Raw genomic sequence first — 17,568 nt, 5'->3', positions numbered from 1 at the left:
CTTTAAATTTATTTTTAAAAAAAAAACAATGATTTTGACACGAACTGGATCAAGACAATTCCATTTTTGGTCACATATGTTTCCTGCAGTGCTGAACAAACGTTCAGAGAACACTGTCGCAGGTGGTGAACACAAATATTTTTTTGACAGTTTATGTAACCTGGGTGAACATGCAGACTGAGTTTTCCAGTATTCGAGGATGTTTATTCCTGGGTTAACTGTAGGATCACGTAAGAATCTGGTCACTTCATCAATTGCTGTAGAATCCGACTTGGTGGATTTAAGGCATTCAGGCATTATCTGTGAGTACAGTGATTCATGTATCCACGGAAATCGGAAAACGAAATTCAACATCCGACGGAACAATATTTTGTAGTTACCAACTTGACATTTGTTTAAAGTCCCAAATGAAGGTAAACGCTTTCCTGAAATATTTAATGGAAACTGAATGGGGCCATCTTGGCTTCAATGGTTTTAGGCCATAAGAAATATATCCGTGCGTCTTTTAAAATTAAGCCTCACTAAAGCATAGTGATTAATATGCCCGAAGTTAAAATTGACGGGTTGTTTTCTCTAGTTTACCCATTCAAATTCTTTATATTAATATTAGTTATTTTTTGTGTTGCTCAAAATGATTGGCTATCAAATTCATTGGATGGTCATCATAGAATTCTCAGATAATACATATTTTAACATTGGTAGTCTACACAAACCAAACTTGGTCCTAAAAAATTCATAAATAGAATGTGTATCAGAATATTTAAAATTGAATCGCAATTAAAATAATAATTGTATAATGTTTAATGTATTAATTTTTGTCATTCATTATTTCATTGTTATTAATACATGTGTGAAAGTAACATGTGATGAAAGTCGGCATTATTGTTGTATTACTAAGTAACAGATTTCTCGGTAAAGTTATTAAAAAAAAAAAAAAAATTCATATTACTAGTCTAGATCCTAAATGTTCTTTATTTTATTTTTCAGCATATTCTGAGAATACATCTGTGATTTATGCCTTATTTAATGCCAATGTAGCAACAATGCATCCATGTTTATGAATATAAAGTAAGTTTTCCAAATCAGTACATGCTTCATAATTTTTTTATATAATAACGAATTAAAAGTACATACATTACAGTAGAACCTCGTTAATCCGTGATGCGCTAATTCGGGAATCGGATAATCAGGGACGATTTAAAAGAGCAGAAAAAAATAGAAGTAATAATTGTCAGCGCTTAAAATGAACGTCATGCGGGCCGGCGGCCATCTCATGGGCCGCAACTGACCCTTTGTGGTCGCCCCCCTTTCAGCTGTCACATTTGTTACTCTTTAAACTTGAGGGGGGTGTCCAAAATTTGTGTGTGCAAGGTCAGCAAGATCTTATCTTTCTCTCTTCGGCTGTTGTAAAAGACCCTGAACTAATGGCTAGGCAGTGCGTTATTTTTTTAAGCCGAGACACTAGTTCGAAGAGGGCCGGCCCAAGCCTCGGCAGATGTTACGTCACATGACCTTGGCCTTAACCCAGCTGCACGCCGGTGTCTGAGAAGCTTGACAAGACCTTTCGGGCTTTTAATCGCTAGTCCGTGAAATTCGGTAATCCGTGATAATCTCGGTCCTGACCATCACGTATTAACGAGGTTCTACTGTATCTCAATAGGTAGGGCCACCTGAAAGTGGTGAATAAAAATGAGGTATTTCGTCATTATAAACAGGTAAAAGCGGTATAAAAATTCGTTAAAAAAACTGAAAAGCTGTGTTAAAAATCGGCAAGAAAAATTACCGGCAAATAATATTTTTTTAAATTATTTTTCCATTGAATTTCCTATACAAATATGCATATATACACTTTATTAACTTTAGAATAGCATATTAAAACCAATTAACTTAGCATATAATATTTAATGCATTTATATTCAAGCCACTTAATGCATATAACTTCCAATCAATTTTTAAAAAATATTAGGGATGGGCTGGTCGAATCCTCGAATCCTCGAATCCTACCGAATCTCTAGTATTCGAAAGATTCGAAATTCGAGGGAAAAGATTCGGGATTCGAGGAAAAATATTGATGTAAATGTAGTACTTTAAAAACTTAAATGCTTACAATTTACTTGGCCTGTTTACGTTTTCCTTGGAACACATCCTATTGAGGTACAGTAGAACCTCGTTAATACGAGATAATCACGGATTACCGAATTTCACGGACGCGATTAAAAGCCCGGAAGGTCTTGTCAAGCTTCTCAGACACCGACGTGCAGCTGGGTTAAGGCCGTTCACGGTAAGGGCCGGCCGTCTTCGAATTAGTGTCTCGGCACTGCCTAGCCATTAGTTCACGGTCATTTACAACAGCAGAAGAGAGAAAGATAAGATCGTGCTGACCTTGCATCCCCCCCCCCCCCCCCCCCCTTCGCCCGAATGCCAGCCAGACACATCACTCGCCAGGCGCCTGCCGTGCGTTGGCGGGCGGAAACAAACAAAGGGAGACGGGAAGCAGAAGTCAGGACATCCCCCTCAAGTTTAAAGAGTGACAAATGTGACAGCTGACAGGGGGGCGACACAAAGGGTCGTTACAAACAGCTTTGCAGAGTTTGGCGGCCCACGCGATGGCTTGTAGTGTTTGCCGGCCGCCGGCCCATGTGACGTTAATTTTAAGCGCTGACAATTTTTACTTCTTTTTTTTTTTTCTTCTCTTTTAAATCGTCCCGGATTATCCGATTCCCGAATTAGCGCATCACGGATTAACGAGGTTCTACTGTATTGTACTTTTAATTCGTTATTATATAAAAAAAATTATGAAGAATGTACTGATTTGGGAAACTTACTTTATATTCATGAACATGGATGCATTGTCGCTACATTGGCATTACATAAGGCATAAATCACATATGTATTCTCAGAATATGCTAAAAAATAAAATAAAGCACATTTAGGATCTAGACTAAATATGAAACTTGTTTTTTTTAAATAACTTTACCGAGAAATCTGTTACTTAGTAATACAACAATAATGCCGACTTTTATCACAAGTTATGGTCGCACATGTAGTAATAACAATTAAATAATGAATGAAAAAAATTAATACATTATACAATTATTATTTTTATCGCAATTCAATTTTAAATATGCTGATACATGTTCTATTTATGAATTTTTTTAGGACCAAGTTTGGTTTGTGTAGACTACCAACGTTAAAATATGTATTATCTGAGAATTCCATGATGGCCAACCAATGAATTTGTTAGCCAATCATTTTGAGCAACATAAAAAATAACTAATATTAATATTAAAAAATTTAATGGGTAAACTAGAGAAAACACCCCGTCACTTTTAACTTTGGGCATATTATGCTTTAGTGAGGCTTAATTTTAAAAGACACACGACAATATTTCTTATGGTCTAAAACCATTGAAGCCAGGATGGGGCCTTTCAGTTTCCATTAAATATTTCAGGAAAGCGTTTACCTTCATTTGGGACTTTAAACAAATGTCAAGTTGGTAACTACAAAATATTGTTCCTTCGGATGTTGAATTTCGTTTTCCGATTTCCGTAGATACATGAATCACTGTACTCACAGATAATGCCTGAATGCCTTAAATCCATCAAGTCGGATTCTACAGCAATTGATAAAGTGACCAGATTCTTACATGATCCTACAGTTAACCCAGAAAAAAACATTCTCGAATACTGGAAAATTCAGTCTGCGTGTTCACCCAGGCTACATAAACTGTCCAAAAAATATTTGTGTTCACCACCAGCGAAGGTGTTCTCTGAACGTTTCTTCAGCACTGCAGGAAACATATATGACCAAAAACAGAATCGTCTTGATCCAGACCGTGTCAAAATCATTGTTTTTTTAAATAAAAATTTAAAGGGTTAAATAATTCTGCATAATGTTTAATTTTTTCTCTTAACTTATAAATTATTTTATAATTAACCCTTGAGAACTGGATTCGGATTCGAGGGGTGGATTCGAGGTACTATTTGGAATTCGGATTCGAGAAAAATGGGTTTCGAACCATCACTAAAAAAAATATATATATAGGTATATTTATATTGATAATTTATTTAAAATGTACAACAATGTTGTATGCTTGAAATGGTTGGCCTGAAGTATCAGACTGCAGTTACAGGAATCAAGTCTTTTCGCAGCCACTCCACACTATATACAATACTTGTGCAACACTTGCACATCATAATTTTACTTCCTTCATGAAAAATAAAAAAGCCATCACTTTTAAATTTCTTTACACGTTTTTGGCATGTTGAACTAACCAACAATTAATTACTTCCAAGAAATTTTTTTTTTAATTTCAGGACCTAATGTGTTGCATTCATTGTGAATACTGAACATTTCCAGAACGGCGCCATTTTGTAATAGTGGCGATATTGCCTTTTAAAAACATTGTGCTGTATTGGATGGATAACTTACAGTTCAAATAGAAACCACAAGCACAACCTGAAATTTTCCGAAGTTAAACGTTATCTTAGGTTAGGTTGGCATTATTTAAAATACTTAATGACCGTAAAATAAAAATATATTTTAATCCTTTAATTATGGTGCTTTTTTACTTGCGATCGGAAAACTTCGGTACTGTTCGGGTGAGCGGCTTTCTACATATGGATAGACACATCTATGCATAGAAAGAGTCTGTGACTCTTTGGTCAAATTTGCAGTATCAACAAAGAAGATGGCGCGTGACTTCGTTAATAAAATATATTATCACGATCGTGTCGACGTATGGTTCTATTTTATTTTTTTCCCGACAGCTTTATATATACGACAAGTTATCTGAGGTTAGAAAAAATATATTATAAATTGGTAACGTTGCTACGGGGAAAAAAAATACCGTTTGGATTCCAATCCACATCCCTTACCGCATGTATTTATGAGAATACAAGTTTAATACTCTACTCACGTCAGATTTTTAAGGATTGTTGAAATTTCTTGCCGTGTTTACAGTTATAAAACGTATTGCATATTATTTTCTTAGTAAGGTGGTACAAGTAGGCACTGTCTCTGTTGTGTTGAACAAACGAGTTAATAAATATTTTTTGCGTTTATCGCGTGTTTTATCGTGAATTGTCAAAAAAAAAGGCGAATTTCGTGGGAAAATCAGATTTAATGAATATTTCGCGTTTTTCGTCGTTTTTTCGCTATCGCGAAAATTGCATGGCCCTATCAATAGTATGTGTTCCAAGGAAAACGTAAACAGGCCAAGTTAATTGTAAGCATTTAAGTTTTTAAAGTACTACATTTACATCAATATTTTTCCTCGAATCCCGAATCTTTTCCCTCAAAATTCGAATCTTTCGAATACTAGAGATTCGGTGGGATTCGAGGATTCGACCGGCCCATCCCTAATCAGAACCTAATGTTGAAGCATCAAGTAGTAGAAGCAACCTGCCTGAATGTACAATTGCCACGTTACCATTGTCAGCCAGTTGTCACAAATTCCAGTTCACCTGGCTCAGTTAACACCTTCATTGTTGGTGAAAATGTATCAAAAGCAGAAATAATATGGTGTCTTAATACGGTAACTAAACATTTATCTGTCCGTGGAAGTGCAGAGTTTGTGCCTCACTATTTAAAATAATGTTTCTAGATTCTGACATTGCACAGAAAATTACATTAGGCAGAACAAAATTGTGTTACACCATAGTTCATAAGATCGTAAAATATTTTGAACATGAGCTTTTTATGATGTGCAGGATGTGCGAGTATTTAGTGTTAGGATTTGATGAGTCGCTGAACATGGTTTCTCAGAAGTGTCAATTAGATATGTGTGACATTTTGGGACAGCTCTTCTAATGAGGTTTCGACTTGTTACCTTAAATCTGAATTTCTGGATCATGTAAGCGCAGTAGATTTATTTAATGCTTTCACAAATGCTACTGAAGATTTAGATCTCCACAAGTTATTACAAATTTCCATGGATGGTCCCAATGTAAACATTAAATTCCTCAGAGATTTACAAGAGTTTTTGAAAACTGAATCAGATTCTCCAACATTGCTGAACATAGGTTCATGTGGCCTCCATGTCTTCCATGGTGCATTCAAGACTGGAATGAAAGCAGTTCAGTGGGACCTAATAAATGTATTAAGAGCAGCCTATAACCTATTTTACAATGTTCCTGCACACAGAGCAGATTTCATACATTATTCTCATTTCAAGAAATTTCAGCTCAAATTTTATGAAGTAAGATGGTTGGAGAATCAACATGTAGCTCAACATACCATAGAAATACTATCCCACATCATTGCTTATGTAGAAGGCATGAAACGAGACAAGAAGGTCCAGAGCTGTAACAGTTTCAAAACTGTAGCTAGTAAAACGCAGGATTTTCTGTTAACAGCGAAGCTAGCATTTTTTTTATCTGTTGCTAGCGATCGTAAAGGTTTTCTGAGTGAATTTCAGTCTAATGCTCCTCTTGCTCCCTTATTTTTTTGAATCTCTTACAAACATTTTAAAGTGTCTAATGGAAACGTTTGTAAAGCCAGAGATAGTTGATTCTGCTCAGAATTGTGTTCTGTTGATCTTTCCCAGAAGGAAAACTTGCTAAACATCAAAGATATAAAACTTGGTTTTGCTAATAAAGATGCTCTGCGTTTTACAAAAGATTTGAAACTTTGCGATGTTTTAGATTTTAGTTTCACTATATTGGTAAAACTTTGCAAAAAATTCATGGAGTGTTCACCACTCAAGTACAAACTTGCCAAGGGAATCTCTTTTCTTGATCCGAATGTTTCAAAGCCAGCTGTCAGAGAGGAGCGGCTGGTTTCCACTTTGGACATTTTTATATAAAATAAGTGGTTAACTGGAACAACAGCAGACAAAATTCAGAGGCAGTTCCAAACTTAAGCTGTGGCCGATAAGGTCACTTCTTTGCTGAATTTATATTCAAGAAATGAAGATAGACTTGACCACCTGTGGTTACAGAACATATTGTCACTCTTCCCACCATGTGCAGACTTGGGCAAGTTCATGAAGATGATTCTTATATTGTCCCATGGAAATGCGGCACTTGAGAGGGGCTTTTCAGTTAACAAAGAAGTTTTGATTGAAAAATGAAAGAAGAGTCTATTACTGCCCAGACGCTGGTGTATGATTCGGTCATGCATGCTGGAGGAGTAGTAAAGCTGCAGTTTTCAAAATTGTTGATTCACTATGCCAAGAATGCACGAAAAAAGGTTCAAGGAGGCTCAGAAATCTCTTCAGTGTAAAGAAGAATGTGCTGAAAATGAGGAAAAGGAAGAGAAAAGAAAGAATATCAAATTACGAGAATTGATGGGGAAAAAAATAAAGGTTCTTGAAGATGCAAAAAAATTGCAGCTGCTTTTGATGATGAAATAAGTGCTTTTAAGTAGACCTTACAGACAGATGTTCTGCGTTAAACAAATTTTTACTTAACCTTATTCACATAAATTTTTTGGATAAGTTAGCTACAACTTTGTTCGTTTATACTTAAATATTTATTTTTTATTTATTTTTAGATACTATTTGCTGATGTACTGATTCAATTTATGTATATTAACATATTGGATGGCAACATCTGCACAGAGATTTCTTATTCTATAGTGTGTCCGTGAAAGACGGCACTTTTTTTTGGATCAGATAGAGGATAAATTTCTGAGACAGGAAGTCTTTGCCGATTTTTGATCTGACCCATAGGTAATTAGTAATTAATTAAAGTAGTTAACCAATGATGAGCGCGCTCTAACAGAAAGATGATGAGTGGGGGGGGGGAACTGTATGTATGTATATGGAGATGGAGAGAGAGAGAGACAGAGAGAGACAGAGAGAGACAGAGAGAGAGAGACAGAGAGAGAGAGAGACAGAGAGAGAGAGAGACAGAGAGAAAGGAAAAAGAGAGAGAGAGACAGAGAGAGACAGACAGAGAGAGAGAGACAGAGAGAGACAGAGAGAGAGACAGAGAGAGAGAGAGAGAGAGAGACAGAGAGAGAGAGAGACAGAGAGAGAGAGACAGAGAGAGAGAGAGAGACAGAGAGAGAGAGAGAGACAGAGAGAGAGAGAGACAGAGAGAGAGAGAGAGAGAGAGAGAGAGAGAGAGAGAAAAGCGCGAGGTACTACTGCTGTCTCTCACGGCGCGCCAACAGTATAAGGGGGCAAGCAGCAGTAAGCGAGCATGTGTGTGTGTCCCCACTCTTCTTCTTTCTCTTAGAGCTTGCTCATCATTGACTTCCTGACTCAGAAATTTATTTTCTATCTGATCAAAAAAAAAGTTCTGTCTTTCACGGACATCCTGTGTAATAATTGCCGTTTTCCTTGAAAATTGGTCATATGTCCTTGAAATCCTGGAAATGTTCTTGAATCTAGAAATCAGATTTGTGTTGATACCATGAAATATGTTTATTTTTTCATTAATATCCTACACCATAGTAAGTATAAATTAATCCTAAAAATGAAATAAAAATGTATACATACCAAATAAAACAAACTTATTAAGATTTTGTTTGATTAACATAAAACACTGAAGTACATATATCAAATCTACAAAATAATATTTGGCTCTTATGAAGAAACACTAATTTCTCTACATGTGTAACCAAGGCCTCGCTTGTTTTTTGATACAATATTGCCTGCTGATGGTAAAACTCTTTCACTTGTTGATTCTGTAGCTGGTATTCCAAGATAGTTTACTGCTATCTTGCAAAGGTTTGGTAACACTGTCAGAATTTTTCCCCACCATTTTAAGGGATCTTCAGTCTTTGCAAGTAAAGGCATACCCAAATAATTGTGTATTTCACTCGGAGATATATCATCAAAGCTTGAAGAACTGGCTAAGCTATCAAATTGTTTCCATAATCCACTCTGAGGCTTGACACTGGGCTCAGGTACTTGTTCCATGCCTGCAAACAATTAAATTTAATATAAAAACATATCATGATAAACATTTAAGTTACATTTTATTTAAATTTTAAGTTTCATAAAAATGTTTTAAAATTTATTTTAGTACAATTTAGTTACAATTATATTTTATACAAAAGGTTTATGCTGTAATGAAATTAAATTACCTGATGTAGCTGTTTGTTGTGATCTTTGCAGCAGAGACTGCAAGTGTTACTGACAGTGACTTTTCTTCCTCTGGAATCATAACAGACTTGAAGCGAGCGTCCACAAGCATTGCAGTGAAATATGGTTCCTGCTTTTCATGCATTGGGAATCTGGCTTTAAGAGTGAACAGTAGCGCTTTGGAAAAAATCTTAAGATCCTACCCTGCTATTACTGTCAATATGCTCATTTAGGCAAGCTTCCATTGAAAAAAGGATAGGGATTACCATGGACGCTGTTGGTATCTTGTCACTGCACAGTTGGGTGATTACTTCGTGAAGTGGTTGAAGAATTGCCACATAGTTTTCCCAAGTTGCCACTCACTGACAGTTAACTTATCAATGTTAAGTTTAAGTAAATGTTGGAAAAATGTTGCTTAGTTTTTCATCAATCTTTCTAACAAGGAATTCTTAGTTCCATCTTGTTGCACAGTCCTGGATAAGTTGCCAACATGAGAGTCCCAACTCTTCTTGAATTTTGTGCAACTGTAAATTTGCTGAAGAACTGTGCTTGTAATACCCAATTATTGCTCGTACTTTCTTCAACATTATATTCATGCTCTCAGTACTTCTCTTGGCATCACTTAGGGCTAGTTGGAGAATATGAGCAAACTACTCCAAATGCGTGGAACCAAGTTTGATTTTCCTGCCATTGTCAGTTGCCATAGAGAGAGGTACCACTTAGTCATCATTTCGGCAAGTTTGACATCAATTGCAGGAGCTGTGCTACATCCGAAAAACAAATACATTCCAAACAATACTTGACCAACAAAGTTTTCAAAAAAATGGCATGTAATTTACTTGTCGACATCATTTCTGCGTGATGTCCACAAATCACACGAGAAACACATATAAGCGATGATAGCATTAGCAACAGTCTTAGAAATCTTATTAGACAGTTTTCCTTGCACTAAATTGAACAAACTAGGTACAACTGACCTGGAAAATGTCGTATGTGATGGAACTTTGTACAAGAGCTGTGCAGATTGAAAAATTTTCTTAAAGTACACATTATCCACAACATTGTAGGGACCAGTCATCCTCTCTTCAGTGTTTTGTGTTATCACTTTAGCTTTAGGATGGTAGGATACCACTGGTAAGTCTCTTCAATCTTTAACTGCTTGTAAGTAGATTGGCCTACACTAGTGAAAAGTTTTTTTTTTTTTTTAATTCTCATTCACGTTTTCCTCGAGTATCATACTCTCTTTTCAATAGAGTGTGTTGTTCTAAGTGCTGCATTAATGCAGACGACCTACCGTAACTTGTCTTAACAATTTTTTGACACTTCGTACATTTGGAGGTTTGGTTGGCATTATTTTTTATAATATGTACTGCCAAACACCTTTCATCTTTGATGTTATTTTTCCCAAGTTTTTCTTATGAATGATGAATGCAATCAAAATGACAGAATACCGTGTACAACCAAATGCTACCAAAGATAGTATTAAAGTCTGTGTTTACATGGGCCAACTAGCACCATAAAAAATTCAGGCAGTTTAACCGACTGCCACAAACCACAAAAAGCTGAAGTTTCTGTATCTTTGAGCTCGAGCTTGATAATACTAAAATTATTGTCAACTACACAGGTGCTGTTGTTTATTTTCTGAACATCCCTTCTTCAAATCTTTTTCCCTTAATATCACAGCATTTAAATACTTGATATGTAATGGTATTTGAGCAGAGTGGCAGAGTGCAGAGTGCAGAGTGCAGAGTGCAGAGTGTTAGCGTGCTGTTGCAGTCGCCCGGCAGGTCGGTGCTCATGGAGAGTGGGCAGGCCGGCCGCAGCACCTCCCCCCTGCCCCTGGTCTCCAGCGGCTCCCGCGCAGCCGCCCAGCTGCTCGGCATGTCCCAGGTACCTCACATCTCACACATCTGGACATTTATCGTACAAATTTGAAGAATTCAAACAAAAAATGCACATATTTGCACTAACATAAGAAATAGTTTTTTTGTGCGGTATTGTCTAGATCTTGTCAACCATGAAGAAAATCTAAATTGCATGTCATAGCCCTATTTAAATCACATTGCATTAATGGAAGCTGCTAAACAGAATTCTTATACGGTAAAACCCTGTTTTTATGACCCTATTTATTATGACCACCCTCTCTATTGTGACCTTTTTTTCGAGGAAGCGTGAAAAATTTGTGTTCAAAAGTCGAAAGTTTTAAGGGAATCAGCCGAATATTCATTGTAAGCTCATTGTGCTGTGTTTCTCTTGGTGATCACTGTATTGCACGTGGCACGTGGTGATGAAGACTCCCTCTCCCTCTGGTTGAACTACACTACACACTGCTGCAGGTACATAGTCGAGCCTGCCGTCCGTCCACCGCCGTGCGAACCACCCTTGTGATATCCCTTGCTGTCTCTGCTTTTCTTATTGGTGCAATTATCTCGAAAAATAATGCAATTTGTAATACTTTAAGGTTGAAGTGCTGTTTTCTAATTTTTTTTCATCTTTCAAATGAATTCCCACACAAATAGGCTCACATTTACTAACATTAACCCTTTCAGCCACGATTGATCAATTCCCAAGATACATCTTATTTTAATTTTTTTGTTGTAGCTAAATATTTTTTGAATTTTTTTATATAATATTATGATAATAATATTAATGTATAATTATTTAATAATAATTTATAAAACTAAAATAAAATTTATTTCACAGCCATAAAGTATAATGTCCCAGGTACATCTTAACACACACATTCAGGATTTCATAAACTCCATGAATTATTGACATATAAACTGTCCACTTAAGTGGACAAATACAGTAGAACCCCTGTCATACACTTTTCAACGGAGGGCACAAAAATGGTGTATGATGCGGGAAAGTGTATGAAAAGGGAATGGCAATAATAATTTTTTTTTCAATCTAGCATACCAGCACAGTATCAGATTAAACTTAAATACATAATGTGTAAATAATAGCATTATATTAATGAAAGATATTAATTCATCATTATATATACATATAATAAAACCACTAGAAATGTAAAATACTGTCCATAATCAAGTAAAGCTGACATGAGAAACAGTGGCCTTACAAAATGTTATGAAGTCCTTTCTTGGAGGGGGGGAAAAGTCACCAAGCCTAAATTAGAAATAAAAAAATTAGGCTATTGTAAAAAGAAAATCAGGAATTTTTGCTTGTTTATTTCATTTTACAAACAACTTTATGCAACAGAACAATTTACAATAAAATTTTAACTTGAGAAACGTAAAATACAAAACAATCAGATCGTAATAAAACAATAACAAACGAGTATATTCAGTTCAAAGATTAATGAATGCACAAAATATGAGATCCGTGCCTTGGTAAAGCGCGTGCACCATTTTCATAAGTTTGCGCCACTAGTCTCGCTTGGTGCTGGCCAAAGATGCTACTAGCGAAGTGCACAGTCTTCCTGATACTATCCATATCTATGGTGTAATAAAGTTATTTTCTTACGTTTGCAAAGGTAAACAATGAACGTTTTTCAAAATAAAAACATTAAAACGTTTATCAGGATGAATATAACAAAAAAAAATTGTGAATTTTAGGACTTTTCCGCTTCATAAAAACGTATGAAACGGGAAATTAATTATTTTATAAGTGTATGTTCCGGTAAAGTAAACCATTGTAAATATAGTACTTTCGGCGGGACCATAATTAATCGGCGTATGACACGGGAAAATGTATGAAACGGGAACGTATCATCGAGGTTCTACTGTATATTGCAAGGGTTAAGTTTTCAACTTTCTTGTCACACGTATATTGTAAGACATTGCATCACAAATAAAAAAATCTTAGTTTTAAGGTATTTTCAAATTATTTTAAATTTACTGAATTTATTTTCATATTTCTAACCTTTTAAATTTTATTTGCATGTCTCTACATGCCCTGTTGTGCTGATTTTTGTACTTTTTTGTACTTTTTCCACTGTAACAAGCCGTTCAGACACTTATTCAACTACAGGAAGAGCTTAGTGGAAAACCTACAGGTTCTGCCTCTAAACTGTGCTATTTCTGCCACTTTTGACTGCCTCCTAAATATAGTTAGTGACATGTGAGACATAACATGTTGGTGTGTGCAGAGTAGGGAGAGAGTTTTTCATGTGGGAGGCACTTCCTTTCTGTTTTGTTCTCTCAGGGAATGCTCCCCCACTCTCCTCTTTGTTCTTAATGCCAGCATTGGTTGTAGCATAGTATAACTCCTGCCCACCTGCTAAAAATAACCTTTTTTTTACTAAGAATGGGTTATGTTGCTTAAGTTTTCTTAAGATTTCAATGATTTCATAATTATTTGGTAACCATGCTTCATCTATTATGATAGGCATTTAGGTACTTTGTTTATGTTAGAAAATCTTCATAATTATTTGTTTTGTTTAGATTGTACATAAAATTGTATATATTTTTTTAAATTATGTTTTTACAATTTTAAAGCATCTTATGGTTTGTAAGGCCGTAACATTCTAGAAGCATAAAGAAAGAAAGAAAGAAAGAAAGAAAGAAAGACAATGGTGTGACACCCTGGCGCCGACAAGTTGTTATTGCTTGTAAGAATTGCGTTGCTGGGAAATGCCCACCACATAGACGCATGACTGCGCGGCAATGGACCACAGGGGTCTCACCAGCCAATCAGGATGAACCATGCAGTGGTATGATGTGATCTTCCAGAATTTCAAAGAACAAATATTTGTGTGGTCATATGTCCTGTTCTGTATTGTGATTGGCCAGTTGACCCTAGGGGTTGCCTCCCTTTGTTTTTACCTTTGTAAGCAAAAGGAAAATTCGTTGTACAACTAGTTGTCGCTCGATTGTCGCCATGTCCAGTCACATCGACGGCAGCTCGCCAAATTTTATTTTAATGGTGCAATGGGATAAATTCATGCGTGCTGGTCTGGGTCAGGCTGAGTTTTTAATTTTAACATATTATTATTATTTTTGGATTGTTAAATTAGAAAATCAGCCGAGGGTGACCGTCATCAGCCCAGGGTGACCGTCATCAGCCCTGGGTGACCATTGTCATCCCTCCCCCCCTGAAACATGGTCTCGGAATCGCGTAGCTTAGTTTAAAAACTAGTGTTGGGCCGATTCCTAAAATATACCGATTCCGATTCCATTTTTGATTCTTAAATTAAAGGGTCGATTCTTCGAATCCGATTCCGATTCCTTAATTTTTAGCTGACAATGTTCAACAGAGTAATATACTCAGAAAAAAATGGTTGTTTATGATTTAAAAATATAATTGCATAATTATATATTATATATATATATATATATATATATATATATATATATATATATAATTGATATAATTGTGTTACATTTTCTGTGCAGAAATTAACATTATATACAGCTTATATAATGTTAAAAAGTATGTTCATTACCATCAAGTTATGCTACCTTGAATTTCTAGCACAATTTGGCCTTTTAACCTTGCATATAGTTAGACGAAACATGTGTTCAAACACTGCCAATAATCAAAGATGTCTTATGACGTATTTTGTAAATAATGTTATAACTTAACCAACTTTTGATACCTTACATTATCAACTCAATTAATTAATTGTAAAAAAAAAGGTTTGTACGTTTAGGTTAAGAATTTTATTTTCAAGCGCAAGTAAATAATGATCCAAATAAAATAACAATATAACCTCGTTGATACATATTTCAAGGGACCTGGGCGAAAAAAAATAAAAAGGGGGAAAGTTAAAAATAAAACTTTATTATCTCATTATGATGGAAATGACAAGAAACAAATATGCACCACACTAAAATAAAATGTCAGAGATGCTTAAGTTTTAATATATTATCTAGAACTTAATTATCTCACTTGGTGAAAAGAATAAATCCATCCAGTCTTGCAGTTCTTCACAACCGTAAAGAGAAAATAAATTTTCGGTTCTTGACTAAGAACATTCTGTGCATGTTTAGCATCTCAAAATGTCCACATTTTATGGTGAGATTTTCTTACACAAAATAATTAAACTCTTCAAAAAATCACGTGTTAACATTTAATTCATTTCAAAAATGTTTATCGGAAACAATTCTATTAAACACAACTACTTTCAAAAGATTGTTTATGTTTGGTAATAAAAATTTACGAACGTTTCAGCAGCAATGTTTGGAAATTCAGATTAGCCAACTGCCTTTCCAAAATATATCTAATGTAAAAAGAGCATCGCTGAACACAAGAACGCCGATTAACAGCAATTTGGTTATGTTGCTTTTAAACTTATTTTAATATGGTCGCAGTAATCCACTGTAAATTTGGGTAAAATCTTGTTCAAAAATTATTTCATTTAATTCTTTAAAGTTTAAAGTGCAGAGATGTGAAACATCTTAATTTTCACGTTCACGTCACCAAAGATTTGGTTCATGGCCGTATGGTTTACCATGGCCGGTAGCACAAACAAAAAATTAGGTTGTTTACAATGGCAAATGTAGCTGCCATGATCAAATAGTTAACGTTTACGTTATTTTACTTGCCATTTACATAATTTTCTTTAAACATTTATGGTTTTGTCTAGTTATTTTTGAAGATTTACTATTAAATGCAGTGCTGCTGCAACGTAATTTTCGAAAAATGCTTTCGTTTTTAAAGCGGGAAAGTAGATACTGCATTTGTACTATAGGGAAAATGGCAGTGCAAGTAAATAAATACGTTAATTACCGTAATTCGTAAATCAGTTCCGTAAAAAAGATTGTATTATGTAGTTTAAAAATTATATTTGCATTCATTTTAGTATTTTCTTACGTTGCGTAGGAGATGTATTTTGTAAACTTAAAAACAATGCAGGAATCGGTCATGGTCGATTCCAAAACCATTGTATTCTGAATCCCACGATTATACTGGAATCGGTGGGACCGACCGATTCCGGAATCGGAATCGACCCATCACTATATAAAAACTAAACTAAGGGACTTCTATTTTTTTAAATAATAAAAAAAACAAATGACTTTTCAAAAATTCTTTTATTTTAAAATTTTAGAAGAAAATCTACTCTTATTTCATTATTGAGACATTCAAAACTTTCGTAAAAAACTAACCTGCAAAATAATATTCGAAGTGATTGCATATGAACGGCATAAACCTTTCAAGTGTCTCAAGTAAGCATTGTTATTCTGGGTTGCTTGGTCGGGCCAACTGGAATGTGATAGTGTTGTCACTTGGCTGTGCGAATTAACTAAGATGTGAATAGCAATGTATTCTCTAATACAAATCTTGATTTTGAATAGTACAAATGAAAATGGAATTCCAATAAAAAAATATTCACTTCAGACAACAAAAACGTGAGAAAATGAAAAGAAAAATGTATATGTGTGTGTGAGTGTGTGTAGTAGTAGTAGTAGCTTCTGGGAAATTAAACAATTAATACTGAAGTAAAATTTGGTTAGGTTAAGTCAGCTATAATAAATATATGAGGAAGAAAAAAAAAATTATGTAGCAAACCTTATCTAATCAGCATTTCACTTCAGTTTTATTTGCCTTATATCTAAGATCAAATACATTTCACGAAAATGCTGTATTTGCGTATTGTGATTAAATGTGCTTATACTTACATTATTAAATCAAAGTTAATCATGGGTTTTCGTTGTTAATGGCAGTCAGATCAACTGTATTTTAGTTCAGCAGTATATTACAAAACATGTTTTCTGCTAATTTTTTCTGGTATCCAGAACCATTATTTACGTTTGTTATGAATAGAGTCAAGATTTTGTGGTGTTATTTTAAGACAAATTTCGGTGTAAAGAAATAAAGATTTCGGTGTTATACGGTTTTATTTTTTTGCTCAAAATACCCACGGCAAAATTTTCTTGCTTTTCTGTACGACATGCAAATTTATTAAAACAAATATTAATAAACACTAAAACCTCTTGATCTAATTACAATTAAGTTCATTTGCAAATTCATAGATAATTAAGTTAATTTGCAAATTCATAAATTCAAACTTTTAAATAACTACTAAAAATTTCACGACTTAATTACAATCACATACACTACAAAATTACACAATTAAGCACTTCCAAAGTAACTATTATGACTGTTTTATTGAAATGCTATCATAGTTAAATTTTCCGCATTTTCTGGAGACGTTGTCTTCTGGCACTAACTACCAGTGAGTACCTGGAAAATGAACGTTCTGCATCAACATTTGATGTTGGGAACCAGATTGCCCTTAAACTCTCTTGAGCAAATTCACTGTAGTCCCCTTTAAGGGAGCAAAGTACCTTTGCAACATCAATTTGGCTTGTTTCTGGCAATGAAAGTTCATCCTCATTTATTTTTTTGAAAGCAACATAGCCATGTATAAATGTATCGATGGGAAACAGAAGGCAAGTTATGCAGAGACTTCTGTAGGTTTGCATCTTCTATGCTAACCCTACTCACATTTCTTGGGTTGAACAGCAAATTAATGGCATTAAAGACTCTTAGACAAGGATGTCGTTTAACGCTTAACCTCATACGCTCATGTTTCTCACTCGCGACATGTTTCACAAGCGTATCGCGTC

The 17,568-nt window shown here is 34.9% G+C and overlaps 1 protein-coding gene across 5 annotated transcripts in view; it reads left to right on the top strand.

Annotated features, from left to right (window-relative positions):
• The window catches only part of LOC134531551 (nuclear factor related to kappa-B-binding protein), a 239,079-nt gene that overhangs the window by 156,723 nt on the left and 64,788 nt on the right, over nucleotides 1–17,568 (top strand). For all 5 annotated transcript variants that reach the window (XM_063367243.1, XM_063367245.1, XM_063367247.1 and 2 more), the window contains exon 15: nucleotides 10,811–10,924. In XM_063367243.1, the coding sequence (XP_063223313.1) occupies nucleotides 10,811–10,924 (114 nt within the window). The remainder of the gene's footprint in view (nucleotides 1–10,810; nucleotides 10,925–17,568) is intronic.

This window comes from Bacillus rossius, chromosome 5 (assembly GCF_032445375.1).
Source record: "Bacillus rossius redtenbacheri isolate Brsri chromosome 5, Brsri_v3, whole genome shotgun sequence".
In the NCBI taxonomy this organism is placed as follows: Eukaryota; Metazoa; Arthropoda; class Insecta; order Phasmatodea; family Bacillidae; genus Bacillus; species Bacillus rossius.
This window is presented reverse-complemented; position numbering and strand designations above follow the sequence as displayed.